Source organism: Filicampus tigris, chromosome 21 (genome assembly GCF_054856515.1).
Source record: "Filicampus tigris isolate MCC_2025a chromosome 21, RoL_Ftig_1.0, whole genome shotgun sequence".
In the NCBI taxonomy this organism is placed as follows: Eukaryota; Metazoa; Chordata; class Actinopteri; order Syngnathiformes; family Syngnathidae; genus Filicampus; species Filicampus tigris.
Genome location: NC_141237.1, coordinates 6,028,797 through 6,055,000, shown reverse-complemented (window position 1 = coordinate 6,055,000; position 26,204 = coordinate 6,028,797). Strand labels below are relative to the sequence as shown.

Here is a 26,204-nt window from a genome sequence, read left to right as displayed (position 1 = left end):
CGCGTGTGTTATGCGATGAGGCGCCACAGAAAACATAGCTGGGCTACCTTCGTGTTTGGCATGTTACTCGTGTTGGTCCACTCGCTGCATGCGGATGATGGCAGCTCGTTACATTTAACGTCCTGTTGACTCGTACATTATCTAGTCACACCGTGTTTACAAATACCTTTTTTTAAAAAAAACATATGCTATTTCCGTTTAGTTCAAAAGACACCGATATACTGGCCACTTGGTTAAGTGCACCAAAACCAGCCTTGGTAGAGGTGATAATGCTCAGTTTTCATTGACAGTCGTTGGAAAAAAAAAAGTTTCATGTTGTGATTGTAGTCTGCCTGATATTGGCAATTAACAGCACTTTCAAACGTCTGCTTTTTACATACGATACATGTTCATGTTCCATTCTATATGATTTTGTGTTCCCATTTATTAGCCAGTTGATAGGTGGCTTGAAAAATAGTCAACATTTTAGGAACAGCTCTCAGTAGTGCAAGTATATATATATGTGTATATGTATGTATGTATGTATATGTATATATGTATATGTATATGTATATGTATATATGTATATGTATATGTATATATGTATATGTATATGTATATATGTATATGTATATATTTATATGTATATGTATATATTTATATGTATATGTATATGTGTATATGTATATATGTATGTGTGTATATGTATATATGTATGTGTGTATATGTATATATGTATGTGTGTATATGTATAAATGTATGTATATATGTATATATATATATATATATATATATATATATATATATATATATATATTACCTGTACTTGCATGGGGATGCAAATATTAGAGGTAGCACCAATTCATATAGTGTAATCAACGAAATAAAAAGTGAGAATTATTTGTTTGAAGATATTTTTTTTTGTTGAAATGATTATACTTTTATTGTGGTAACGGTTGCCACAGCATCGTGAAATTATTACAAACGTGAGCATTATGATCTTCCTAAAGGCATGTTTTTTAAATTCTTATTTATGGATTCATATGTATATTGTGGTGTTAAAAAAGATGCTTTCATGTAATTTATCGTTGTGGCGGTAGATGGTTTTAATATTATGTACATTCAATGAATACACTCGCAAGTTAGCATTACCTTTGTAAAGGCACATTTTTACGGCATCCTTGCACTTGACTGAGTTGTTGAAAATATGCATAGCACGACAAATTAATGCGAGTGTGATTATTATGAAATATGTTTGTACGACTTAATGTTTTTTGCCTGTTGTGTTCGTTCTACATTTAAGTTGATTCTTGTGGTTGTTGTTTGCCTCACGCTGACAGCGGTTTCTACTCAGTTGCCCAAATATGGTCGGCACAATATTAAAAACAGCTCTCACTGTGATGCAGTGCACGATATACTCTAATTTTTTTTTTTTTTAAGTATGAGATATTTCTTAAGGCATATGCTTGTTGTGTTCGTGTGAAACAGCAGTGCAATGAACATTGCCTGACGACAGCATTGTTAAATAGAGTCGAAAAAGTCATTTCCGCGTCATCACCCGGATGTAATAGTCCATGAAAAGGGAAATATGAATACATTTCAATATATTTCCAACAAGATGGTGCATGCATTTTATCCCCCCCCCCCACACACACACTCACTCTTCTCAATTTTCCTTTTCATTTTTACCACACACACACACCCACACACACACACACACACACCAGCTCTCGTGTTTTGACTATTTTACCCCAAGAAGAAAACTCCCGATATATATATATATATATATTTTTTTTTTTTTGGGGGGGGGGGGGGGGGGGCATTGCTGACAAAGACTCGCCACATGCACGGCGATCACGACGTGATCTCTGGCTGCCTAATGGGCCGCTCAAGCAAGCTGCAGACAAACAATGAAAAAAAAGAAGAGGGGTCTTGAGTTGGGGGGGGGTTCACTTTTCATGCTTTTCATGCTCTGCTGCACCCCCCCTTCACTGCCTCCTCCCCTATAAATCCAGGCGATCCCACAAACGGAAATAAATTAGATTGCGAAATGAGATTCCCCAACAATTAAGTAAGGCCAACTTATTTTTTTGTGTATACACAAGAGGAACAACCGGCGTGATTAATCGATTTAATTTGCACATTACTGCGGGGCAAAAGTGTTGGATGTTAATTTGGATAAACAGAAAGAAAGGGGGGGGGGGTGTAGGGTAAACGTGTGTGTGTGCGTGCACGCGCGCTTGTCTGTGAGTGAGTGCAGTTCTTATTGACTGTCACTAAAGTTGCAAACATAAGCTGACAATTGCACGTTTGCTTTAAATCAAACAAGCGATTCCACCTTAAATGAGGGTCACGTGGCCTTTTAATATATATATATATATATATAATATATATATATATAATATATATATATATAAATTCGTTTTAAACGTGTTGTTGTGCAACTGACAATTGAAAACTGACAACTGACAGCAGGAAGAAAAATGTTGGCATCTTGAACTTTTGACGTTGGTGTCTGCAATGAGTCGCTGTCTTGAATCAAGCCCAACGCATTTTTTTTTTTTTTTTGCATTTGCATTTTTTTAATAGTTTAATATAGTACGAAAATGTATCCAAACATTTTGTTGTTGTTGTTGAATCGAAATTAAATTTGACATACGAGCGCATTTCTCCATAAATATCGACCACTTCTAAAAACATGCGGATAAATATGGAAAATTGAGCTAGTTATACATGTATCATAATAATCATAATAATAATACTTCCCTTCAGACAACACAGGTAACTTTTTTGTGTATATTTATCACGTATACATAATAAACAGGTTGACACGGAATTGTTCAGGCTTTTTTTTTTCACTATTCGAGACGATTTCGTCGACATGACATTTAAATAACAACAAGGATTAAAAGTGTGCTACTCCAACTGGACCTTTTTGGACGAGAATGCTGCACGGAGGGCTATACATGATGGCAAAAAAAAAAAGCACATTTAATACTATAAGCTCGACCTTGTAATACTGGGGATCATTCACATTTGGTACACGACTAGAACATTCTTTTTCAGTGGCGTCTATTGTCCATATATCAAGGGAGCATTATTTTCTTCACAACCAAACCCCCCACCCTCCCTTCCGCCCTTATATTTACAAAATAAAATATTACATGTTTGTTTCTTTTCCATCTTGGCTGTGATATGTACAAAAACAATTCCCCCCTGGCCCCCCTTTGCAACTTTTGGAGCAGTCCTTAGGTAAAAATAAAGAAAAGTTGGTTCCTTCTTTTCTCTTTTTTTGGTCCATGCATTCTCTCAGTCCACGCTCCAAAAAGTCTTTGCAGTCCAGAAAAAAAAAATCGCTTCTTTCCATTTTTTTTTAACCCACCCGCTTTCCCAGAAATATATTTTTTTTTACACGTACCATTCATTGAAATTGGACGTGAGCGCGCCGCTGTGGCTGCCCGCCGTCGTGGCGGTGGCGTGATGCTGCACCGCCACGGGGGCCGTGGGCGATATCGAGCTGCCGCTGCTCGGGTTCTCCGCTGAAGGGGACACGATGGTGGGGGGCGTGGACGACTCGTAGCCCGAGCTGGCCGCGGGGGACGGCTGGGAGCCCGGGTTGCTCGACTCGTGGACCTAGAAAACAGCAACAACGAAATTTACATTTAAGAGCCTTGATATTTAAAATTGTTTTTTTTTTTCAATTGGGGCATAAGCGACCTTACCTTCATGTGTTTGCGCAGCGAACTAGGGTGCGTGTAGGACTTGTCGCACATTTTGCACAAGTAGGGCTTGTCGGACGTGTGCACGTGCATGTGTTTCTTGCGGTCGCTGCTGTTGGCGAAGCGTCGGTCGCAGCCGTCGAACTCGCACTTGAACGGCTTCTCACCTGAATTGCAAGCGCAAAGAAGTTGGTCAGTTTGGTGCAAAACTGCATGCAGGAATGAAATTGGTAACCCGTATGAATCGTTTGGAATTGATTTCGCGGCCCGACTTTTTGTTTTGTTTTATTTCGTTTTGGGGCAACCTTACCCGTGTGCGTCCTTTTGTGGATTTTGAGGTTTTCCGAGCGCGCGAAGACTTTCCCGCAGCCGGGGAAGGGGCACGGGAAGGGCTTCTCGCCCGTGTGCACGCGAATGTGATTGACCAGCTTGTACTTGGCCTTGAAGGGCTTCCCCTCCCGGGAGCACTCCTCCCAGAAGCAGATGTGGTTGGTCTGCTCGGGCCCCCCCACGTGCTCCACGGTCAGGTGTGTGACCAGCTCGTGCATGGTGCTGAACGTCTTGTTGCACGACTTCTTGGGGTTGGCCAGCTGCTCGGGCTCGATCCACTTGCAGATCAGCTCCTGCTTAATGGGCTGCCGCATGTAGCGGAAGAAGGCCCCGGCGCCGTGGTGCGCGGCCATGTTCATGTTCATGGGGCCGTAGCCGTGCAGCTGCGTGGACGCGTAGTCGGAGCGCGGGCTCGTGACGTGGCCGTATTGCTCGGCCGCCGCGCGGCCGTACACGTCCCCGCCGAAGCCCAGGCGCATCTGGCCGTTGACCACGTTTGAGGACGCGTGGCCCGCCGCCTGCTCGTGGAGCCCCGGGAAGAGCAGGTGGCCCGCCGCTTCCGAGTGTCCGTGGGGCCCCGCGGCGAAGCCGCCCGCCGCCGCCGCTGCCGAGGCGAAGAGGCTGTGTTGCGCGCCCGCCGCCTCGCCGAACCCGCGGTTCCTGAACAGAAAGTCCCGCGTGGAATTGAATGCCGCCGTGGAGTAGGAGCCGACGTGGCCCGGGTGGTGGTGGTGGTGATGGTGGTGGTGGCCCAGGGCGGCCGCCGCTGCGTAGCCAGCGGGCGCCTGCGTGGAGAACGCCGTCTGCTCGTGGGAGCCGTGGTTGATCTTGAAAGCGCCCATGCCATCCGCGAACGGGTTGATGCCCAGCGCCACCTCCCGCTCCGTCACCTCGCCCGTCGAGTGGTGCCGCGTGGAGCCGAAAGTGGTCACTCCTATGGCGGGGTACTGGGGTCCGGCGTCCAGGAGCATCTTCGCCCACTCGGTCTGTGCGCGCGCCGACGCGACTGAGGACACGGGTGAAAAAATCACGCACAGATATTCGTCCCTCCCGCCCCCCTCCTTCACTTTCTCTATCTCGTCCCAACTCCCCCGAAATCCACCCGAGTCTTGTTTACTTTCTAGGGTGCCCGTCTCGCGCGCATCTTACACCCACGCGCCCCCCAAAAACACCACGCGCTATTGTCTCTCGTGTTTTGTTTTTCGGACGCTCGATCTCCCCGCGGCGCGACTTTCACCTCCTCGCTCGGGCGCTGAGCTACAGACTGATAGTCGCAATCATTCCTGCAGATAAATGAATTGCAAAGACAACACGGTCCAGCCCTGATGAATGGGGAGGGGTGGGAGCGGGGGGCCGGGGGGTGCGGTCACGTGGGGGGCCCGCCGCTCGCCGATTGGTCGGCGCCAACAAGCCCCCCCACCTCCCCTCAATAATATCCACTCACCAAATAACAATCCACGTAGCAAGACGATTGGCCTCTTTGCATCATCAATCCATGTAGGATTTTTATTTGATTTTTTTCGGGGTAGATTGCTAGAATTTTTTTTCAGGGGGCGGGGGCCACATTTGGCATAATTATAAACATGAACACAGTCAAAATACAAAGCTGCATCTAACCCTCGGTATTTCGACATTTTGGAACAATATCTTAACTTTTTGGGCACAAATGCATATGCATAGTGACATTATATAGTTAAACAGCATAAAAGTCATATTTGAATGCTTTCAGAAACCAAACAAGTCTTAAGTTAAAAAAGAATAAGCAGAACTGCTTTAAGGTAACAATGAGCTATTCTGGCATCATATTTTCACTTTTTCCTCGTTATCCTTTCCTGTCTTTGAGAAATCAACATCTTGTTACCATAAATGTTTCCTCTTCATTGGGCAACACATTCCCAACATCTTTTTTCTTAACCTTTCCTGTGTTTTCCTATACCAACATTTTTTCTTAACTTCACCTCTGTTTTCCTAATTTTACCACATTTTTGTGAGAAGTTCAACCCCTCGTTACCAAAAATGTTTTTTTTTTTCACAGTGAGCTGCACTCTCCCAAAACAAGTGCCCTGTCTTTTCCAAAAACTTCCCTTATCTTTTTCTAAAGGTTCTACCTTTTTTTGGGGCGGAATCGCTGCCTTGGAACCACCACCATGGTTCCTTCTCAATTGGCTACACATTTCCAAAAGGTGTGTGCCACATATTCTCCTAAACCTTTTTTGAGTTTCCCCACATTTTTGGGGAAGAATTCACCCTTTGTTAGCAAAAATGGTACCTTCCAATTGGCTAATCACTGCCAAAAGCTGTCTGCCACATCTTTTCCGAAACTGAGAATTTTTTTTCCTAAAAACTGTCCGATTCCGTCCCCCCCTCATCTAAACTTTACATAATTAGCTGAACTTCCTACCTGTCTTTGGGATAAAGCACTAATATTGTTACCAAAATTGTTCCTAAGAGGTGTGTGACGTGTCTTTTCTAAGTTCAACATTTCGCTTGAAGAAATGTTGAACTTAGGTCTTTTCTTGAATTCCCAACTTTTCTTTTTGGGAGAAAACTACCTATTATGAAAAAAATGATACCATCCTAATGGGCTCCACATTCCCAAAAGGTGTGTGTGATACGTTTCTTTCAAATAAAATACAGCAGACTTCTTCGTCCATTTTGAAGCATCCCGCCTTCCACCTGGACTCCTCTCCATAGGCCGGCTACGTTGGCCTATAAATTGTCAAGTGTGTGTGTGTATGTGTGTGTGTGTGTTAAAATCTTGTGGGTTGTCGAATTTATCAAGTGGGATTTGCGGCAGGAACCTGCGGCTGCCCCGGAGTTCAAAAATCCACATGCAGACTTTTTTTGCCATGCGAGCCATTAAAAAAAGAATCGACTGCACGCACGCGCACACGCACACTCACACACACACACGCACGCACGCACGCACACTCCCACGCACACACTTTTCAACTTGATCATTTTAAGGTGCAACGTGTGAAGGTGTATTGCTGTATTACATGTTCTTTTTTAATTATTTTTACAATGTCTTCCTTTATTTAAAACGTGTAATTTTATGTACAATAGTGGGAAAGTTCCGTAGAATATTTTGCTTAATGAGAGTAAAACTTGTACAGAAAAGTGTCAAAAACAAGCTTGAATTTCATCATAACTTTTTTTTTTACGCCTATTTGGATTTTAAAGTAAATAATCTCCAAGATGACTTTATTTGCAGTTTGTTTTCAAAGCCAAAATAATGAACATCCGTCCAACTAAACTCCACGCTCGCTTTGCTAATATTATACCTCCCCTTAAAAAGAAAAAAAAAAAGAGGAAACTTTTTCCTGTTTTCCCCTATTTGGAAAAAATTAACATGTCAGACTCTTGGCTGGCAGTGTACAGCTACACAGAAAAAGCGAGTCAATATTTATAGAGGGAATGGCTCGCAAAATTGTTTATCAAGCTGTTTTGAAGCGTGCAAATGTGTGTAATTCAAAACTGTGGAGGAGCACATTCAGTATGCATTCTATAATGGGATCATTTCCCCATGCATTGATATACACTATATTTTTACTTGATACCTCAGATTGTTTTTTTTTAGCGTTATAAGCGCACACAGAATGCATATTCCGAGCCTCGTGCATATCCGTGCAAATTTCCGGCAAGGAAAAACGGACTTTTTACCCTTTGCTGCGTTCTCATGTGCTCAGAAGTGCCTCGTTTCGTCTCATTCCAACGCAGAACGCTGCGAACAAGCTCAGCCTTTCCATCGGGTTACTTCTTTCGTATTCGCACGCCGTTTTTCTGTTTCAACCCCCCCCCCCCCCACCAAAGCCCCCCCTCCCGTGCATGCAATGCAGCAGCCTGCACGGGCAGGCGCCACCTCCTCTGGCAACCATCTGCTGCTTGCCGTCGCTTCGGCTCCGACGCCGACAAACCAGATTAGCCCGGATCGTGACAACAGGTCCTCGCCGTCACATGTTTGTTTGACTTTATTTCATTTTTGGACTACGACAACAACGAGGAGACGGTGTGGTGATTCTGAAAGCTGCGCCAAGGGAGCGGAACCAAAAATAGGAGGACTTGATGCATCAAGCTTTGCTGGCGTTTATGATTTTGGACCGTCCTCCTCTGAAAGACGATCTTCCCATTGGTAATTCTGTTTAAAAAACGAAGATATTGCACATCATAAGTGGACCAAATACGCCCTGAGCAGGATTTTTTTTAATCCCGTAAAATAAAGTTGTGGCACCTCCGAGCACAAAAGAGAATCCGCCATGTATCCGGATTAACCCCCCCCCCCCCCAAGCCCCCCCTTTTTTTTAATGATACAATAACGCTTTGCATAACTTTTTTTCCCCTCTGCGGTGTTGCTTTGACGGCAGCACGCATGCGCACCCCCCTCGCCGGCTTGTCACCATTTTTCTTCTCGTTGGAAAAGTGTCACCGGTGACGTCAATCAGCCGCCTCTGACCAATTAGAGCGCGGCCCGATTGTTGGGCTCGGCAGGCTCCGAGCGCCCACCGCGAGCCGCTATTCTCCATCAAATGCGTCCTGCTGCCCAGCGAATGTAGCCCCACCGCTCGGTGCAACTTTAGAAAGTTTTTTTTTTTTTTTTTTTTTTTTTTTTTTTTTTTTTTTTTTTTGCGAGGGAGGGGGTGTAGCTGCGGAGGTATTTTTGAATTGCGATTAAAACACATTTGTCATCATTATTGTTTTGCCCGCTGTCAAGTGAAAAAATAAAGAAAAAATTAGGGGAGTAATGAGCGCCGATGCGCTGGGAAGCCCCGTGATGGACCCTGCCTTCTCCAAACGGAACGCGGCGTTGAGATTAGTTGACTTGGCGGGGGCTCACCACCTCCACCACCACCACCATCATCATCATCATCATCATCCCCGCCACCCTGTCCCTCCGAGTGTGACAGGCTTCCCGGGGTTCGGCAGCCATCCGCACTCAATGGCTCACGCGCACCCCGGGGAGATGACTGCGGAACCCCGCCTGGGGCCGAGTCCATTCGGGCCAGAACACATGGGGCACTCGGCGGCCCTCAAAATCAGCCCAGCCCATCATTATCACCAGCAGCACCAGCCTCAGCACAATCATCACATGGCAGGCCACAGTCAAGTGGTCTCCAGTCAAACGGGAGCTTTCGGGGCGACGCCGGTGCCCTACTCGGGTATGACGCACCCGGCCCAGGCTCTGACCGCAGGTAGGGACTTCCTCCGCGCCATGCCAGGTCTGGCCGACCACCACCACCACCACCACCACCACCAGCAGCACACCGCCGCTGCCGCTTCTCACCACGGAATGTTTGTCTCGACAACAGGTAGCTACTCCGCGCATTACGGCCACGACGCCGGCAACCATGCGCTCTTCACCGGGCTCCACCAAGAACAGCCTCCGGGCGGCCAACTCCGCTTGGGACTACCGGGGGACGTGTACGTGCGCTCGGAGCACTTAGCGGCGAGTACCCGAGCCGACGCCTTCTACGGCGGACTCAACCTTAATCTGGGCACGCACCACCCGCACGCACATCAGCACCAGCACCCGCCCCACGGAAGCGGCGCCTTCTTCCGCTACATGCGGCAACCTATCAAGCAGGAGCTGATCTGCAAGTGGCTGGAACCGGGAGAGAAGCATTGTGCGCGGACTTACGGCACTATGCACGAGCTGGTCACGCACGTGACCGTGGAGCACGTCGGCGGGCCCGAGCAGGCCAACCACATCTGCTTCTGGGAAGAGTGTCCGCGCGAGGGCAAACCCTTCAAGGCCAAGTACAAGCTGGTCAACCACATACGCGTGCACACGGGCGAGAAGCCCTTCCCGTGCCCCTTCCCCGGCTGCGGGAAAGTCTTTGCACGCTCGGAAAACCTAAAAATCCACAAAAGGACCCACACAGGTTAGTTTTTTTTACGCGTTTGCACGTTTTTATGGCACTATATCATTTTGGGTGTTGTGGTTTGGAGGAGTGGGGGGGGGTGCATGGGGGGGATTATGGCAACTCACTCATGCGTTTGACGCTTGGAACCTCTTGTTTACACCCCTGCACAAAAGAGACGTGCACGTCTTATTAGTGATTACTCCCCCACGCCCCCCCCCTCACACAACCTTAAGTTTACCGCTGTGATGTCCAGACACTTGTTGCCTGCCTACTTTATTGCTATGACACTGACACTGCTTACTACTGAATGTCCGTGGTGAGCAACCTGTGGCGTGTGTGCCATTCATACCCCCATCCACATGTATTAAACATTTTAATAGTAAAAATCTAAACTGTTAACCTATAGATTATGTAATGAACATTAGAGGCATGATTTTTCATAAAATTTGACAAATCTCAAGTGGCTACTAATTGGATTTATATTACACGCATAGGCAGTTGCAAATATGACCTACTAAAATATGTTAGCATGGATTAACAAAAATAAACATAAGAAATAAACATGGCTCATCCTGTCCATTAATCAACATGCATTGGTGTGCAACTTGTGGCACGTGGGCCATACGTGGCCCCTAGTGCATTTCATCCAGATTAAACATCTATTGTTGAGTCTATTTAATTCGATATTTAATGAGCAAAGGCCCATATGATATGAATAATAAACAAATCTCCCAACACACAACCAAACTAAAATGTCACAAAAAAAGTAGACATTATCACACCTTCTGCCATCTAGTGGAAGTGTTGAATACTTGAATTGTTCTTCCTGTCACTATCCGTCGCTAGCATAGATATAATGATTTGTAGTAAATAATTAATTTCCGGACCAATTCAATGAAATTGAATACATTTCCACAGCAAACGGATTGTAAAATAGGTGTTTGTATGTTTACTAAAAGCATACACTGTTTAAAAAAAATGTTTTTTGCCCTAAAACAGACATTTAAGTTGGAAAGAGATACATGTAAATTGCTGACATTTAAGGCAACAATGTTAGTTCACGTAACAAAGCAAGCAAAGTTGTTTTTACTTCTATCTTTGATTTGGGGTTCAATAAAAGGAACAACCGTTCTTTAAACTCTTACTTCTCTTTTGCAAAATGTGAGAGAGCCACTTTTCACCACAGCTAAACTTAGATTTGGTTGAATTGCCCAACTTAAAATGTTATCGGAGGGTGTTTATTGCCTTGATTTTGAGTTCACTCAACTTTTTCTATTTTATTTAAAATTTTGATACAATCCCTCCAGTCAACATGGTGTGCAAACTGTAGCACATGGGCCATGGATAGCCCCCTAACACAATTAACCTGTTATAAACCTGAACATCTAATCCATAAAATATCATGCTAAATATTTGAAGCATCATATTTTTCATAAAATATTTCGTCAGCAGACCATATAAGTCAAATGGCCACTATAGGAGAAACAGGTCTTCCACCACCACTATATATCATACAATGCAGCTGAAAATATCACAAACAAAAAATGTATGAAATGGCATCGTCATCCTCAATGTCCCCCAGTTCACATGCATTGCTCATATCAACACAGATCACACACACATATCAACATGTGGCCCGTGGGCCATAAATGGCCTGGCCTAACCAACAAAACTGCCAAGTTTTGTAAAAAACAAACATTTAGGCCACCGTAACATTGAATAAACATGTTGTTTTTTTAAATTTGTGTCATCATATTTTGTCATAAAATTGATTCTCGAAGGATAATTTGTGTCATCATATTTTGTCATAAATTTGATTCTCGAAGGATTCTTTCAAATTCAAATGGCTCCTGATGGGGAAAGAAATGTCTCCACCAATCCTCGCTATTCAGGTGCATAGGCAAGCTGCTAATACTGCCTGCCTAAAAAAAAAATAAAAATACGGCAAGTTTCATCCTTGTCCGCAAAGTCCCCAATCATATTTTGTCATAAAATGGATACTCGGAGGACTTTATAAAACTCAAATGACTGATGTGGAAGAAAACATCTTTGAAAGGCATGCTGTTTTGATTATATACAATTTGTCAACAATGTCCACAATCGCAGTTTTCATCAAATGTGCTTCATATAGACTTAAAAAAAAAGTCAAATGGCTGCTGATAGATAGCTGCAAAGCACTGCCTGACTAAAATTAAAACTACAAAAATGATTTTTCTTGACCATGATCATATTTTTCATGACTCTGGTTAATTGTTTATAAAACTCAATCGCTCTTGAAAGGAATGTTTTTTCTTTTTTTTTTATGGCTGCTGCAACACTTTAATTTTTACTCTTAATCAACAAAGGATATCTTATAAAAATAAGTCCACCGCCCCTTTTGTTTACGCTATATTAGAATCATTGCTGACTAAAAATATCTCCTGACTAATAATAATAACTTGACCTCACTCAACCGGGTTTTAGCAGAGCCATACAACCTGTGGCACGTGGGCCATGTATGGGCCCACAATTGCATTTGAACTGGAACCTTGATCAAAGCCAATTATTTTTGTTTTCATAAAAGTGTCCCTCACAGAATTTCAAAAACTCAAATGGCTAAAAGTGGCAAACTGTTCACCACCACAACCCCTGTTGTTTATATATTACAAGCATAGGCAGTAGCAAATATCGCCTGACTAATAAAAGCTTGTCCCAACCCCCACTTTTTTTTTTTTTCATTTCTGTGGCTTCAAAAAGTTGAGTCAGACTGACTGCACACACGCACACACTCACCCACCCACACACGCACACACACACTTAGTGCACATCTTATGCATTATTCATATCAATTGCTCACATGACCTAAGTACAAATCTGTTAAATAATTTTGACTCCCGAGGGGTCTCATGGTCCTTTATTTTTAGTGTATCATGTTTAAAGCTCCAAAGTGTGGTTATGATTGAGGTGCTGAGGGGTGGTGGGGGGGTTGTCGTCTGCCCCTGGGGTCTTGCCTGCTCCTCCACGCTTTCTTGTAGTACACTAATATCCTTGATTGGCTCTCTCAACCCAACAGCTGAAGGTCAAATTGATATTCAAAAAAAGCGCAAGTGTAATTAGACAGGCCCAATTACATTCATGCTGCAGCAAGAGTTGATTTCTGCCTAATTTATTCACACTGTCCCTGTGTGTGTGTGCGTGCGGGCGTGCGTGCGTGCGTGTGTGTGTGTGGAAAACCGGATGTAAAAAAAAAATTAATGTTAGCTGGGCTTCACACCTTGCACAATGCAAACAAACCTTCCCTTCAACTATGTTTATAACGCACACACGCACGCACACACACAGACACTAAACGAGAGCGTGATTCAATGATAGTTTGTAATCTAGCATCCGTCCACAAATATAGCTCTTAAAGATTCATGTACATGAAATGTATTTTTCAGTTGTTTTTTTTTTTGTTTGTTTTTCCTTACTTTTTTTGTTAGTGATGCATTTACTCTGCAAACCTTACACGTTTAATATCGTAGCCCTCAATGTCAAAATTGTATATTATGATTACGTTCTTTGTGTGGAATGCCACAAATATGGCACTTAAGGGGGTAATTTCATTCCTGCATGCAGTTTTTCACCAAATTGACCAACTTGTTTGCGCTTGCAATTCAAGGTGAGAAGCCGTTCAAGTGCGAGTTCGCCGGCTGCGACCGGCGCTTCGCCAACAGCAGCGACCGCAAGAAGCACTCGCACGTGCACACGTCCGACAAGCCGTACAACTGCAAAGTGCGCGGCTGCGACAAGTCCTACACGCACCCGAGTTCGCTGCGCAAACACATGAAGGTGCACTGCAAGTCCCCGCCGCCGCCCAGCTCAGGCTACGAGTCGTCCACGCCGTCCCTGGTGTCCCCCTCCTCGGATCCGGGCCGCGAGCCACCGCCGCCGGGAGGGGCCCTCGCCTCCGCCCCCTCCGCCTCCTCCTCCTCCTCGCACCCGGCCAACCTGAGCGAGTGGTACGTGTGCCACAGCTCCGGGGCCAGCAGGGCCCACAGTGGGCCCTCCACGCCGGACTCGGCCACCGAGGAGGACGAGCCACCTTACAGAGAACGGGACCTGAGGGACAACTTTTAGACTGCCCGAAAAAGGGACGTTTTTTTGGCACAGTAATAAAACGACTTGTTTTCATGGACCTAGTCGTGTTGAAATCATCTGTGGATTTTGTGGTGCATTCATGTAGTGCAGGGGTGGGCAAAGTATTGTGCTCTTGGGCCACAGTGATTTTTTTTAACTGACACATGGAACAGATCACTGGCAGATGAGGTTAAAAAAAAGGAGGAAAATATGGAAGATTTTCTCTCTATTCTAAAAAAAATATATATAGAGAGGCTATATGCATTAGGTAAGCATAAAACGTTCCATATTTTGCTGATGTTGGACATGATGGGGGGGTGAAATACTGTATAAGATTGTGTTCATTTTAGACATATATTTAAAACAAATACATCTTTAATTTTGTTACTTTACTTTTTTACTTTTGTTTACATAAACATATTTTTCAATTACCCCCCCCCCCACCACCACTAATCCTTTTTGACAGGCCAGTGTCATTTGCAGATAGTTGGGGGGGGGGGGGGGGTAATTTTCCATCAAATTTTAGTTGAGAAATATTTTTTAAAAATTCTTTTTAAATATAATATAGATTTTAAACCACACATCGAACAATTGTCCTAAACGTTTTGACTTGGCCCATTTGTGTGTTAAAAACCCCCGAAAGTGGTCATTTACATAATTCATTCTCATCTCGATTTATCCAATCAATATTTTAGGTAATGGGAACGTGCATATATACTGTATTTTACTAATATCTAATTGTATTGTTTACAGTAATTCATTTGTGCTACAATTGAATGTCAAACAAGTAGACAATGACGAATAATTGACATAAGTTATAATGAACCAATTTAGGAAAAAAAACTGCTTACAACAACAAAAACTTGACAAGTGTCTCGCCACCCTTTGCCCACCCCGTGGTAGACTTTTCGGGCATGCTTTTTTTGTGCAATGCACTTTTTTTTTCAAATTGTAATTGTAAATACATTTTTCTTAATTTATTTTTCAATCTGGTTTTGTATCTAAGGAACCAAAGTGCACGTTTCCGAAACTCCTCGAGGCCAAAATGTACATTTTGTAAAACCTTTGTAAATGTTGTCCATGTTTGGTATTTTGTACGCAGACGTTTTTGTTGACGTACCTGCTTTTCTGCAGAGGTACGTCCAACTTTTTGCTTTTGAAATACTGAGCGTGAAATTCTAAATGTTGGAACATGTTTTTGTGGCTTTTGTACCAAGTCCGTTTTTTTTCTTCTTGTTTTTTTTCCAGCTTCGAGCAGCACTCAAAAGTCGCGTACCGAACTGCCTTGTCTTTTGTGAGTATTTTCAATAATTCTTGACACATTCATGTTCAGTGCTCCTTTTTGGTGCATTTTTGCAAACGCACGTGCTCTTGTCAACATCTGTTGTTCGGCGAACCTTTTTTAAACTCTTGTGACTCGCACTGATTTTTGTAAATTGTTTTACTTTTTTGCCGAAAGGGGAATGTATTGTTTTATTTAAAAACCTTCGGAAAAAAATGTTAGCATTTTTTGGAGTCTGCATTTTTTTCATGCAGAGAGTGGTTTTGATGGTCGCTTGTATCGTCTTTTTGCACGAGGGACCTATTTTCGTGTCTTATTTTTTCAAATGTAATTTTTCATAAATGTATTTATTTCCCCCAAAAAGGGTGTGCCTTGTCTTATTTATTTTACAATAACTTGCGTCAGTTTAGTGAGTTTTTCATTTAATATTTTTGCATCTTGTTTTGTGGCATTCATCCTCGAGAAGTCACTGTTTTTTTATGGCTTAAATATTGTGTTTGCTGAACTTTCAATTGTCAGTTTGATTTTTTTAAATGTCTTTTATTGGGGGTGGAACCAGGTCCGTTAGTTCAGATATTCAATTGAATTATTATTCGTCTTATTTCGTTCAGTCTTTCACTTTTATTGTACTAAGGCTGTCAGTGCTTTGTTTTGTCAAAAGTTAAGCTTTGAGAAAGCGTCCGTCTTTTTCTGCCTCTTCTTTTAACCTGTCTCTTGTATGCAGAACGTGTGTATGTGTGTGTTTTAACTTGTCGTGGTGGTGCATCATGCCAGTCAACACTAACCGCTGATCCGAACTTCAAAGTGCATCAAAACACAAAAAGAGCACTTTTTCCTTTCTTGGTTCTTTTTTTTTTCCCTTTGGTGGGGGGGGGGGGGGGGGGGGGGGGATAGGGGGTCTCCCTTGTGTCTCCGTTGTGTCGTTGTGCCGCTGCATTAAGATTTCTATGGCAATGGCCGAGTCAAAGTGCAACGATAAGACTTGTGCTGGGGTGGGGGGTGTTAGGCAGGTCCGCCGCCTCAAAGGCGTCCCTTGCAAAAAAAAATGTAATATTCACTTCCCCCATGGGGTCGGAAACGCTAATCTACGTGCTTTATGTCGGACTAGAAAGGAGGAGAAATACTTTTTTTTCCCCCTATTGTGCACCTCCACTCATATTTTAGCTTCAGTGTTCAAAGTGAACTTTTTGGGCTGAGTTAAAATGCATGAAAAAGGACTTTGTGGAAGTGGGTGGAAACACTGCATGTCTTGGCCTTGAAGAGCGTGACTATGTGCGCTTTGTGCAGCGAGCAAACAACATGGACGATGCTTTTCTTCCCACACACACTATATGAGATAGTTGGATCTCAATTGAAAGTCGCCTTTGAAGTGCGACTTCATATGAGGGGCTGAGGAGGGAAAAGTCTTTTGTGCTGGCCTCTCTCTATTATTTAACCAAAAACCCTTTTAGTTCCACTTGTCAACTTGGTGCACTGAGTTAAAACGCACGTGCACGCGCGCGCAGAGACGAGTGGGGACTTAAGAACACGCCGTGTCAATTAGCCACGGCAATCTTCGGCCCCTTTGAAAACGCCTCTTAATTCGAGATGTGCGAAAGAATGATGGCCTTGTATGCGCGGCCGGGATCCTCCGCGTCCTTGCCACGGTGCTCGTAAGTCGAACGCGTCGTTGACTAAGTAGTCAAGTGACAGCTGCAGTAAATGAGAAACAAATGTCAAATATGTGCGGGTCAAAGTTCATGGCCTGACGTTCGTAACCTCAAAACGTGGCGTAAACCAAGAACCCAATGAAATCACCAAAGTTTGAGCAGTTAACGCTGCTCAAATTAAAACATTGTCGTCAGGACTGCGGTTTGTAACCTCAAAAACAGAGCTGGGCATTTTACTAAAATGTCCCGGTCCGTTTATCGCCTTCCGTCTGTAGCCTGGGTACCCTTCCGCCCTCAGTCGATCTGCCTTTTTGTCAGGTCCGACCAAAAAGCAATCGCCTGTAGGCCGCTCTGCTGTCGACCAACTACGACCAGCACCCACATCCTATCCCCCATCCCTCACCCCGCTGAGCGAAATTTGAAACGAAAGACTGTCTGACATGGAAGCCTCACCGCAGCCAGACTAAACTGTCTCCTTTTAGGACCCAGGAGCTGTCAAAAAGCCTCGGCCAATGGAAACGGAAGCCTGCTGCCATAGAAGCCTCACCACGAAAATAAATGATAGACGATTACATAGACAGAAAAGATGCGCTTCCGCCTATGCTTAGTCCGTCTATTTTTTTTTTTTTTTTTTTTTTTTAAAGTTTTCTGTCTATTGTTTATCGCCTACAAAATGGGTGTCCGTCATAGGCGGATAGACTGACTGGTTCGTTGGATGAGCGCAATGCACACATATACATATATTTACATACACATATATATGAGCTGTGTATGTGTATATATGTATATCATGTGTGTATATATACATGTGTGTATATATGTGTGTGTGTGTATACTGTATGATGTATTTATTTGGAGTCAGGCGCTTTTTGCAGCTGCCTATATGCTTATAATTTAAACAGCAGGGGTGGGGACCTTTTTCCCCTATCAAGGGGCCTTTTCATTTTTTTATTCTGTATTACAAGTCCCCCGAGGGTCGTAATGGATGTATGACAATATATGATGCAGCAAATGTTTATTATATATTATGAGCCATCTATGGGGGCTTTTAAAACACGTCCTATTTTTAGTAGGTTTTGATATATATTTAAATTGATTTCTAAAAATAGACTCGTGGAAAAAAAAAGATGCATCACGTTTCTAAGCAAATCATTTCCAACCACCCCCCCCAATAATAGACTAATCTGCTGTGCAGGTGTACCTGATGAAGTGTCCGTCCTTCAATAGATCCCGATCAGTCTTATTTGAGTGTGAACTATCATTTCTTTTGTAAAATAATAGAGGCGCTAATCCCACTTCCGGAAACTGCCCGACATTATTGAACAAAAGCCCTTTTAATGGGGAGATTAGCAGGCGAGGAGTTAAAAAAAAAGTCCACCATCCCTCCCTCCATCCTCACGCCCACCACTACCACATCCATCAGCACCTCGAGCCGGTCAATAATTATCAGGATGAAGAGAAGAAAAGGAGAAGACAGGTGCAATGTAAGGAAAGGAAACGCACCGGAAGTACTGCTGCTGACATTGAAGTTGACGTTGAAGTGTTAAAATGGCAACTGTTTATTGTTATTTTAAAATGTTTATACGTATTACATTTTCAAATGACCCGCCAGTCTTTAAATTATGAAGCATTGAATTGTCATTTTTAAAAAGATTAACACTTGTAACGTAAACTTTTTATGCATGCGTAACATTTTTATGCATGCGTAACATTTTTCAAATGTTACTTCTAAAAATCGCATGGTTATTCAATTTTCACAGTTATCACTCTAAGACGCGTGCGTGTGCGCGCGTGTGTTGGTAAATTTCCAAAAGGATTGGCGTGAGCTCGTGATGTCGGCAACTACCAGCCCCGGCAATAAAGATTTATGGGAACCTTTAACAGCGAGATTAACTGAATTGCACGCACGTAGAAAATAGGAAGCGTCCATCCAATCAATGAACTGCTTACGTGCAACACGACACTACACACGCACTCTTACACACACACACACACACACACACACCCGCACACACACACACACACACACACGACAGTACAGTCGAGTGAGTGGCGTCGCTTGAGGATTCCCGTGCATGGGCAAGCGAGAAAGACTTGTGCAGTGGTTACGAGGAAAACCTTAGGCAAATCGGAACGGCAAATTCGCTTCACTGAGAAGTTACATTATCTCAAGTGATGTAGTTGTTGCATTCACTTAGTTCCCCCCCAACCCCCCGCCCCCCCTCAACGCATTTTTTATTTGTAGTATTGGTTAGTTATTTATAGAATTTCATGAGATAATTGCTTAATTTAGTTACTCTTGCAAATAAAAGAAAAATATTTGTAAAATTACAAAAAAAGACATACACACTTTTAGAACTTATTCAATCAGTGAATTTTTGTTCAATTAAGCGTAAGTGAATAAAAGTTCAGTCAGTAAGTATAGGTAAAATAATTAAAACTAGAATTAATTATTTGATTATGAAAAGTATTTTACTAGTGTTTATACATACACATTGTAACTTAATTGTAAACACAGTAACAAATGGATAAAAATTCAGATGTTTTGTATTTTTATTTAGATTTTAAAATTACATGTTAATCGTAACATCAAAAAAGAGATATTTTTAAAAAACAACTCTTGTTCCTTTTTTTGTATTTTATCAAACACGAATTCTCCATCACAAATTGGTGCCATTTTAAGTCACTTCTTCAAACTCCCTTTTACACACCAACTTGTACGTGACGTCCAATTCCCCCCTACCATTGTTTTTACTTTTTAACTTGGGTATTGGTATGTTTGTTTGTTTTATAGTTGTCTCGTTTTGTTTCCTCTCATTTCAAAGCACTTTGTAAACATGTTTTAATAGCTGCCAACATCCTCCACTGTATGCTTCTTTTTTTTTTTTTTTTTTCATGAACTTGCTTGTCCTCCCTTTGATTTCCTGTGACGCCGTCACATGTGGGGAAAGGAGAGCCACAGCTTTACATTTAAAAAACAAACTTCATGCACACACACCCATGCACGTGCTGCTGTCTGCCATCTCACGCCCAGACGCTCGCGCTACCCATGCACCGGGCTCCGTCTCTTAAAGGGACGAGTTGTTCAAATAACATGTTTAAAGCATGTGGGAAGGGTCAAACGTGCAACATTGCTCACACCTGCAGATTGAATGGTATAGTGGACACAACATTAGGTACGGTCCAACCAGAAGGGTGCAGGCAAGTCAAACTCATTTTCGATAGACAGACGATAGCCAAATTATTCACAGCAAGCACAATAATGAAAAATATTGTTAAAATAATGCAATATTCCCGAATACCAAATTTGAGCATTTAAGTCATTTAAAGGCAAAATAAGTGAACGTTACTTCATCACTTGGTGGATTATTATTATTATTATTAATAATAATAATAAATCAATAAAAATTCAAATTTGTCTTGTTAAAGCACTTTTTGGCCTTTATCTGTAGCTTTAACAAAGCCAGGGCTAAAACAGATATATACAACGTGCGGTGTAACATTATTTATAAATAAGTATTGCAATGTATTTTTTAGTCTAATAACTATTATCATAAATTTGTTTTAAATATCAGGTAAAACAAAAAACGGTTGCTGATTGTTTGGATACAAGCAGTGGAATCTAATTTATTTGATTAAATAAGCACTCCTTTTTATTTTTTCACTTTTAGCCCATGCGTCCTGCAGAATTTGACAACCCCCCGACAAAAAAAAATGAGTCCGTGCACTCTGTAGAATAGATTTGAATTCATTATTAGTATTTGTTTTAATTTAACTGCAGACTTTGCAGCTCGTACTGAATCAAACTTTTTTTTTTTAATCATGTACATTCTTTTATAAATTATTTGGCCTATAAGAGTAGCCTCCATCGATTTGAATTTAGTTCGTTTTTAGCACATGCAAAACTTTCAGTGCTTCATCAAACTTTTATGAATGATTTATTTCGAGTATCTTCTGTCGGCATTTTGTAGAATCGGTGCTTCATTTTTACGCTTTAACATTCCTGTTTAGACCCTGTAGAATACATTCCTAAGTGGATATGCTCAAGCACACGCACACACGCATTCACACAACTTCACACCAACTTTAGACGGAGGTTCTTCTCCGGCCACAGTGGGAATCCATCTGTCCTTTCTCCACATTGAGTGGCCTGGTAGTGGTTGACATGCAAGCAAATGAAGCGTCCTATAGTGGAGGAAGAAAGAGAGGGGGGAAAAGAGGGATAGATTTAAGAAAGAGAGAAGCGTCTCCGCGATGCAGCCAGACCCATAAAGGCGTAAGTGCTCTCGATAAAAAGAGACAGCGTATCATCATATATCAACATAAGCCATGAGCATTATGGGATATGAATCACTGCTTTATGTGCACTATTTCACATGTCACATTGGAAGAAGAACAAAAAGGGGGTGGGGCTCAGGGGGGACACTTTACATGTATGCATCGACTTTCGGGGTCATTTCGTTACCTCCCGCAGGAAAAAAACATTACACGCGATGTACATGCGCTTTTTTAATATTGGCCATAAATTGGCAAGCAAATGAAATGGCGGCCGTGGCGGCCTAATGAAGACGCTCGTGACGGCCTCTTTTAATACGCTCTATTAACTATTATTATAGTGGTGTCAGGACACCGCTGGCTGCCCGTTACCACACGCCGATCACCTGCTCGGAGGCGGGCCCGCCGTTGGATGCAAATGGGGACCATCCATAACGTCGCCCGCATGCATGCATGCATGCGTGCATGCAAAAAAGTATTAAGTCTATCGTGCAGGGGGAAATCCAATGGAGTTGTGCTTTTGGTGGTGGAGCAGCCACTTTTACAAGAGATCGTCTATGGAAGACGTCACAAAATTGATTTTCCTTTTTTTTTTTTTTTTTTTTTTTTTTAACGAAGCATTTTTAGTGGTTCATTCGAAAAAAAGTTTACACTATATCTATCTATCTATCTATCTATCTATCTATCTATCTATCTATCTATCTATCTATCTATCTATCTATCTATCTATCTATCTATCTATCTATCTATCTATCTATCTATCTATCTATCTATCTATCTATCTAGATAAAATGCATTATTTTGTTTTCTACATATCTAGATAGATAGATAGATAGATAAATAGATAGATAGATAGATAGATATCCTGCGTGTTGTAAAAGCCACAATATTCGGTACACATGCATCGAGACAAAAAAAAGAGGATTAAATAATCCAGTTTGAGACGTATTAATGGTGCCTATACATTACATTTATTTCTCATATTTGAACCCTCGAAAAGAGTGGAATGCAAATGAATTGAACGGTGTGTTTACTTGACAAAGCGTGTCAAGGTTGTCATCATATTTCCCATTCACGTCCCCGCCTCCGCCTGCTCATGGTCCGATGCAAATGGCGCGGCATAATCAGCAGCACGGCGCTGAGTTTATGACGTGTCAATCATGTTGAAACAAAAGCCGGCTAATAGAACCAAGGCATGCAAAAGAGGGAGAGAAAGCCTTTGAGCAGACAGCAAGTGTCACTTTGACGGCCAAAGCATATGGACGTCCCCCGGTGGAGGGTCACTGCATCTTAATCATGCCCCCCGCAACACATACATAATCACAAACATCATCACACTCATGACCAAATTTGCAAGCAGAGCTGGGCATTTTATTAAAAATTTGCGGTCCGTTTATCGCCTACCGCCTATAGCTGGAGTGCCCTTCCACCATCCGCCTATCCGCCTTTTCCTCCAGCCGGAAAAAAAATAGTAATGCGACAAACTACCACTTGCGCAACCCCCATTGTCAATATTCCTTCCAAAAAAACTAAAGTAAATAATGGATAATGACTGGACTGGTTTTCAGATTTTGTGCACAAATGGAAAAATCGGAAAACAGATCATTTGGACGCTTCGTGTACTTCGGATTGACAATTATGAACATCTGGGCATTTCGGATATTACCCACGATGCAACGAGCCTTATTGCTGAAAACAAGCACCTTTTTCCATTGCTTTTGCCTGTGACTTCCATATAATATTTTCAGAAAGTCATGCCTAAAAGTTGTCGTGCAGTTGGATGTTGCAACCATAAAATGAGCAAAACTAAATCATTGCCCATTTTTCCCACAGAACCTGAACGTCAAAGAAAGTGGGTAAACGAGGTGCATGAAGAGAGTGGAACTGGGCGGTTTGGAATGGAGGCCAACCAACATCACAGTTTTTGTAGTGAGAACTTCCTAAGTGGTGAGAATCGTTTTTGAGTGTGATAAAATGCATTATTTTGTTTTCTACATATTTTAGGCATTAACCAGCTTGGATCATTACCTATATAAGTGGAGAAAAGTCCCCATTTCCATTTTTCTTCTCAACGGGTTTGTTAACATAATGGTTAACTAAATAAAAGTAGGAAAAATATTATTATTATATTAGAATTTTCCAAATCAATGAAATATGGCCAGGCTAACTCAAACCGAGACCAAACAACCCCAGCCCGTGCTATAGGCAAAACTGACTGAATTTATATGCAAACATGCCATATGTTTGCCATTTGGCATCTCTTAGCTCACACGTCAGGAGTAACATCTAAAATTTCTACGGAACAGTTATCACATAATTAGCGTAATGTACAATATTTAGATTACCTAAGAACTTTAAATTGTATACATTGACTGTAAAAAAATGAATGTGTACATTTTAAATAAAAAATAATGTAAAATTTACATGGTTCTTAGGCAGTAAAGGATATGCACAGTAAAATAAAGAATAATTTATACTACCTATTTTATGACAATAATAAGTGTTACCAAGAAAAATGTAGTAAAATATTCCTACACTTTAATAAAAAAAACGACTACTGTATAGAACCTACTCACTAAATGTACACTGTATAAAAACAACCTAAAGAATCTACCCAATAAATGTAGGATAACAATTTGCAGCCACTTTACTTGGGTAAATATTGAAAAAACAAAACAAAAAACGTCTTCCTAAACATGGTCGTTTGAAAAGAAAATGCCTTACTATAAATGATAATTTCATGATTGTTATTTTTTTCAAACACCTTAGTATATATGGTCAATAAAAAATGAAATCTACAATCTATTTTTTGGTTGCAGGGCTCAGATGGAGCTGGATTGGATGAGGAAAAGGAGCAGTTCCACAAATGAAGAATCAAGCGGTGCACAATTGAGTATAATCTGTCTGAGGGGCGCCTGTAAATGGTGAACAGGAGGGTGCAGGGTAGTGAGCTTTGTGGTTTGCCTTGGTTGAGGGTAGCTAGGGAGGGTTATTTTTAGGGGTTAGAAAGCTCTGATGGCAATGAGGCCTGGATATAGACAGTGTTTTTGACAGTGATCTGATGGTTGGTCACGTGTCTGTGTGCTCAAATGCTTTTTGGCAAGGAATGTTGGAGATGGTCAGCTATTTGTTTGGCTTGTCTAGATCCAGAGCAGCTTTTTGTTGTTTGAGGATGTCAGTTGGAAAGATGATGTGTAGGCTACTGCAGGCGTGGTTTGAGGAAGGAGTCGGTCATATCAACATAAAACATTTGTCGGTGTGTTTCAGGGTTGTGGAGGCACCGGATCGGATGAGCGCTACCAAGAGCAACTTGGACCAGGTTAATGACTATACGGGCAAATTAAGTGACCCACACACAGCTAATAGTGTTTTTCATTTTTGCAGTTCTTCATGATTGGCGATGAGTCAAATGTTGAGGTCTTCAAACGGGCAGAGATCACCAGCATGGAATTGCTGCAGCTTTATGTGCCTTGCACCTGCCCGAATCGCCATCAGTGAGCCTGCAGTCGACCTGATATGTCATAAAATCTTCGGCTGTGATGAGTCATGTCATTTTATTTTTATTTATTTATTTTTTTAAGTATTGTTAATATTTTTCCTTTCAGTCACTGTTTTTTTTTTTGTTCTTCCCTCCCTTGTTGATTACTTGCAGGGTGTTACAGGGCGGCAGTGGCCTGGGATGGCCCAAGAGGCGCAAAGAACCACTGAACCAGAGCAATAATCTCCCAAGCACACTATGAAGTGACAACAACACACAACTGATTGTATTGTGTGTGCTTTGCGGGGTAGATGACTACATACTCGGAACGAGAGGCACCTTGGAGAACCAGAACAGGGACATTAGTACAAATGTGTGTGTAAAAAGAGGGATCGTCGCTAATGCATTCAAGTGTGCATTCTCGGACAATTTATATATATGTTTGAAAAAAACGACCATGTATAGTAAGGCGTTTTTTTCGATAAACGTGGTAAGGGTATAGGAAGGTGTTTTCTTCCAAACATGTGGCAAAGGTATAGTAAGACGTTTTTTGTGAAAAAAATAAATAAATAAAAATACATTTCAAAAAAATGTAAAAAAAAAAAAAAAAAAATCAAATCTCGGACATGCCATTTATATATATGTTTTTTTTTAAAAAACGACCATGTATAGTAAGGTGTTTTTTTTTGCGATTAACGTGGTAAGGGTATAGTAAGGCGTTTTTTTCCAAATGTGGTAAAGGTATAGTAAGGCGTTTTTTTGCGTCATGGGATTGTAAACCTGAGGCCCTCGGTTCAAATCTCGGGCATGCCCTTTATATGTTTGGAAAAAAACGACCATGTATAGTAAGGTTTTTTTTCGATAAACGTGGTAAGGCGTTTTTTTCCAAACATGTGGTAAGGGTATACTAAGGTGTTTTTTGTGAAAAAAAAAAAAAAAAAACCTGAGGCACCCGGTTCAAATCTCAGACATGCCATTTATATATATGTTTAAAAAAAACGACCATGTATAGTTAGGCGTTTTTTTGTCTAAAAACTTTGTAAGGTGTTTTTTTCCCAAAAAGTGGTAAGGGTATAGTAAGGCGTTTTTCTCAAAAAACGCTGTAAGTGTATAGAAGGTGCGTTTTTTTTTTAAAGCGTGGTAAGGGTATAGTAAGGCGTTTTTTTTTTTTTTTTTTTTTTTTTCAAAAAACATGGTAAGGGTATAGTAAGGCGCTTTTTCTCAAAAAACGCTGTAAGGGTATAGTAAGGCGTTTTTTTTCAAAAAACGTGGTAAGGGTATAGTAAGGAATTTTTCTCAAAAAACGCTGTAAGTGTATAGTAGGGTGCGCTTTTTTTAAAGCGTGGTAAGGGTATAGTAAGGCGTTTTTTTTTTTTTTTTTTTTTTTTTTTCAAAAAACGTGGCAAGGGTATAGTAAGGCGTTCTTTTTTAAAAAACGTGGTAAGGGTATAGTAAGGCGCTTTTTTTTCCAAAGAAGTGGTAAGGGTATAGTAAGGCGTTTTTCTCAAAAAACGCTGTAAGTGTATAGTAGGG

The 26,204-nt window shown here is 41.8% G+C and overlaps 3 protein-coding genes across 5 annotated transcripts in view; 2 read left to right on the top strand and 1 right to left on the bottom strand.

The window, feature by feature from the left end:
• The window catches only part of LOC147127344 (uncharacterized), a 112,145-nt gene extending 86,989 nt beyond the window's left edge, over positions 1-25,156 (top strand). Inside the window, exons 3-8 of one of the 2 annotated variants that reach the window (XM_086021470.1) lie at positions 15,236-15,281; positions 23,027-23,140; positions 24,013-24,117; positions 24,461-24,512; positions 24,578-24,687; positions 24,846-25,156. In XM_086021470.1, coding sequence (XP_085877596.1) covers positions 24,020-24,117; positions 24,461-24,512; positions 24,578-24,687; positions 24,846-24,933 — 348 coding nt within the window. In that variant the 5' untranslated portion in view covers positions 15,236-15,281; positions 23,027-23,140; positions 24,013-24,019 and the 3' untranslated portion in view covers positions 24,934-25,156. The remainder of the gene's footprint in view (positions 1-15,235; positions 15,282-23,026; positions 23,141-24,012; positions 24,118-24,460; positions 24,513-24,577; positions 24,688-24,845) is intronic. The other variant, XM_086021472.1, reaches the window with a different exon arrangement.
• Positions 2,409-7,811, bottom strand: zic1 (zic family member 1 (odd-paired homolog, Drosophila)). The gene is made up of 4 exons (XM_086021314.1): positions 7,692-7,811; positions 4,009-5,034; positions 3,702-3,865; positions 2,409-3,612 (listed from the first exon to the last, which is right to left on the bottom strand). Exons 2-4 carry the CDS (start codon positions 4,997-4,999, stop codon positions 3,388-3,390), a joined length of 1,380 nt encoding a protein of 459 aa, XP_085877440.1. The 5' UTR covers positions 5,000-5,034; positions 7,692-7,811; the 3' UTR covers positions 2,409-3,387.
• Positions 8,663-15,775, top strand: zic4 (zic family member 4). 2 transcript variants are annotated; one of them, XM_086021469.1, is made up of 3 exons: positions 8,663-9,217; positions 9,335-9,907; positions 13,530-14,045. In XM_086021469.1, the coding sequence occupies exons 1-3, from the start codon at positions 8,770-8,772 to the stop codon at positions 13,985-13,987; spliced, it is 1,479 nt and encodes a 492-aa protein (XP_085877595.1). In that variant the 5' UTR covers positions 8,663-8,769; the 3' UTR covers positions 13,988-14,045. The 2 variants fall into 2 exon arrangements, with proteins under 2 accessions (XP_085877595.1, XP_085877594.1); XM_086021468.1 differs by having other exon boundaries at positions 8,663-9,907; positions 13,530-15,775.
• Positions 25,157-26,204: the final 1,048 nt, after the last annotated feature.

Bases quoted from the DNA above. Each gene is read 5' to 3' on its own strand.
- zic4 (XM_086021468.1), top strand. From the start codon at position 8,770: ATGAGCGCCGATGCGCTGGGAAGCCCCGTGATGGACCCTGCCTTCTCC. The intron at 9,908-13,529 runs GTTAGTTTTTTT...TTGCAATTCAAG, and splicing joins CCACAAAAGGACCCACACAG to GTGAGAAGCCGTTCAAGTGC.
- zic1 (XM_086021314.1), bottom strand. From the start codon at position 4,999: ATGCTCCTGGACGCCGGACCCCAGTACCCCGCCATAGGAGTGACCACT. The intron at 3,866-4,008 runs GTAAGGTTGCCC...CTTGCAATTCAG, and splicing joins CCACAAAAGGACGCACACGG to GTGAGAAGCCGTTCAAGTGC. The intron at 3,613-3,701 runs GTAAGGTCGCTT...GCTGTTTTCTAG, and splicing joins CGCTGCGCAAACACATGAAG to GTCCACGAGTCGAGCAACCC.